Here is a 3,210-nt window from a genome sequence, read left to right as displayed (position 1 = left end):
TTCAAGAAGAAAGCCAATAAAGAGCTGGAGGAGAAGAACAGGTGACGTTTTCATTACATCTCATTTGCCGTCATTAAATCCTGACATATTTGACTATAATTTTGGCAAACTGGACACCTTACTCTCTCTGTATTGGTTTTAGCTGACCTCCAGCTGATGTTTTGTGTTCCAGGATGTTGCAGGAAGACCCCGTTCTCTTCCAGCTCTATAAGGACTTAGTGGTGAGTCAGGTGATCAGCGCTGAGGAGTTCTGGGCCAATCGGCTGAGCCTGAATACTGTGGAACACTCCCTCTCCAACAACAACAAACAGGAAGTGGGCATTTCTGCTGCCTTCCTGGTGAGTTCAAATGCATCACGTGACTGACAGTTTGACGAGAGCACTTAGAGTGTAAATTCACACCATGATTGTGTTGTCACTGTGGTTACAGGCCGACATCAGACCGCAGACAGATGGCTGCAACGGCCTGCGCTACAATCTGACCTCTGACATCATCGAGTCGATCTTCAGGACCTACCCTACAGGTAAGATATGTGATTATGATCTCACAGCTTATGATCTTAGGCAGCTTCCTTCTAAGGCGACATCCTAATTGATAGGGATCGTCATAAGTGACTGATTTAGTAGAATCTACATAGGCAGCAACTCACTTATAAAGTACTGGACTCGCGATTGTTCATGATATGTTTTGCCACTAAGATAAGAGTGTAATGCTGTAATAAACATAAAAATACATAATGCTTGTTATTGATACCTTTCTGTATTAAATGAATGACTAGTCACCCTTAATCAACCATCTTTGATGAAGTTTCATCATTGAGCTTCGTGCTTAGGTAAATCATAACTGAGATAAATTCATAAATATGACATAACCATTATATAGGTTTTGTCTTATGCATATTTTTTCTTAACTTTGACATGATTACTTACTTTCTATCTCATGATGACTTTTTCTCATAATTTAGCCTTTGTTATAACTCTGTCTGTCATAATGATGACTTTTTGTATCATAAGACCCTTTCGCACCGCTTTAGTTCCAGAACTAAATATACGGTACTAAAGTACTGGGACGATTTTGCGCGAACTATTTCCCAGTACCATTTAAAGGGTTGCATTCGCACCGAGAGTGTGTACTAGAAAGTGACGTAAGCCGGTCGACAGCGTCGTCATTTGTGTGCGGCGTTCAACAACAGAAACAAAGAAGAACAACGTTAACAACAGGAGGATGGAGGACGCTGTGATCGGAGCTGTGTTTTTGTTGTGTCTCGCTGGTTTCACAATAATAAACATGGAAAGTCGACGTATACGTAAAGCGATTGAAGGAACGGAAAGGAGGACTAAGAATCTCCAACAACACCTGGCAGTGCTACATTTGCTACAAGTGCCTGCACTTCAGTGTCCGTCCATCTATCGCTGTTCTCCATACTTGCGAAATAAGTTGACACAATGTTTACAGTATGTTTACACAGTGTTTTATATCATGGCGGGTGAGGGCGTTGTCATACGCGTTTGGCCAATCAATGTCTACTTGCGTCACGATTAGTACCAGTTGTGCTGGTTAGACCCTGCTCCGGAGTAGGAGCTAATTTGGTTCTCGAAAAAGGCAGTCCGATGCTAAAATCGCTCCCAGTTCCGGTGGTGCGAAAACGGCAAAAAGTGGGTAGTTCCACAATTAGTTCTGGTACTATGAAAAGGTTCTTGCGGTGCGAAAGGCCCTATAATTTTGACTTTAATTCTTAAATTTGACTTTTTTTGTCTCATAATTGTTTTTATTTCCGTATTTTGACTTTTTATCTCAATTTCAACCTTAATCGCAAAATTTTTTTCATAATTTCAACTTTTGTTTTAATTATGATTTTTATCTCATAATTGCGACTTTATCTTATAATTTCATTTTATGCCGTAATGATTTTTAACCCATAATTTTGACATTTAATCTTTCAGTTTAATTTTTTTAACTCATAATTGGTTTTATTTCATAATTTGGACTTTTGTGTCATAATGATAATTTAGATTTTTTTTTAAATCTCATAATTTAGACTTTTATGCCATCATTTAGATTTTTTATCTCATAATTATGATATGATAATTTCTATGGTACTTTATAAATGAATGTGACTTTTATGTAATAACTATGACTTTGTACGTAGGGTTGCAAAAAGGTGGAAATTTACCGAAAATTTTCCACCCCTTTGCAACCCTATTTGTACGTAATAATTATGGTTATAATTCTGGTATTGCCTTCTCCTTGACGAATACATGTAATGCTGTTAGAATTTGACCAAAAGATGGTCAAATCAATCATAACAAAGGTAATTTACATATAGTAGTCTTAAAGGAATAGTAGCCTATTTTAAATCACAAAAAATGGTTTTAGTTCACAAAAAATCTAATATGCTTTGTGCTACAAACACTGACTAATATTATAAGCAATCTTTAAGGACAGATAAAATGCTATAAGTATTGAATATGACCCTTTTCTGTCTCTCTCTGCTTTTGATTGCAGTCAAGCAGAAATATGCTGAGAATGTTCCTCACAACATGACGGAGAAGGAGTTCTGGACGCGGTTCTTTCAGTCTCATTACTTCCACAGAGACCGGATCAGCACGGGCCAGCAGGACATCTTCTCAGAGTGTGCCAAACAGGACGAGAAGGGTACTGCATTTCATGAAGTGTTTAAGTCTTAATGCAGTATTCTGAGATCTTATGAAGTCCGAAGGAATCTTTCATGGACTATTGACTTCATCTGACCGTGTTAAATGACTCTTCTGTGTCTTTCTATTCTGATGGAGTTTGTTTCTTCGCATCTTTCAGGCCTGAAATCAATGGTGACCCAGGGAGTGAAGAACCCCATGGTGGATCTGCTTTCACTCGAGGATAAATCATTAGATGAGGTGAGGGATGTTAAACTTTGAATCAGACTTCCTCTGCGTATTGCATCATTTGGTGAAATTGGATCTCTTTGTGTCTCTGAAGGGTTACGGCACAGCAACAGTTCCCACTACATCAAACTCATCCAACAAATCACTGAGAGAGAACAGCAACTCTGCCATAATCAAACGCTTCAACCACCACAGTGCCATGGTGCTGGCGGCCGGCCTACGCAAAGCGTAAGTGTCTGGACATCGGAGTGTGGGTGTTAGTGTGGATGTGTCACAGATATATGACCACAAAACCAGTCATAAGGGTCAATTTTTTAAAATTGAGATT

At 38.8% G+C, this 3,210-nt stretch overlaps 1 protein-coding gene across 1 annotated transcript; it reads left to right on the top strand.

Moving 5' to 3' along the window:
* Nucleotides 1–6: 6 nt before the first annotated feature.
* LOC107551386 (general transcription factor IIH subunit 1-like) lies at nt 7–3,110 on the top strand (the record flags this gene model as incomplete). The annotated part of the gene is made up of 6 exons (XM_016232971.1): nt 7–41; nt 173–338; nt 430–523; nt 2,506–2,655; nt 2,815–2,894; nt 2,977–3,110. Coding segments are annotated over exons 2-6 (623 nt in total), but the record flags the coding sequence as incomplete, so codon positions are not given.
* Between the last annotated feature and the right edge of the window lie 100 nt (nt 3,111–3,210).

This window comes from Sinocyclocheilus grahami, unplaced genomic scaffold, assembly GCF_001515645.1.
Source record: "Sinocyclocheilus grahami isolate Dianchi unplaced genomic scaffold, SAMN03320097.WGS_v1.1 scaffold423.1, whole genome shotgun sequence".
Taxonomy (NCBI): Eukaryota; Metazoa; Chordata; class Actinopteri; order Cypriniformes; family Cyprinidae; genus Sinocyclocheilus; species Sinocyclocheilus grahami.
Note: the sequence above shows the minus strand (reverse complement) of the source record. Positions and strands in the feature narration are given on the sequence as shown.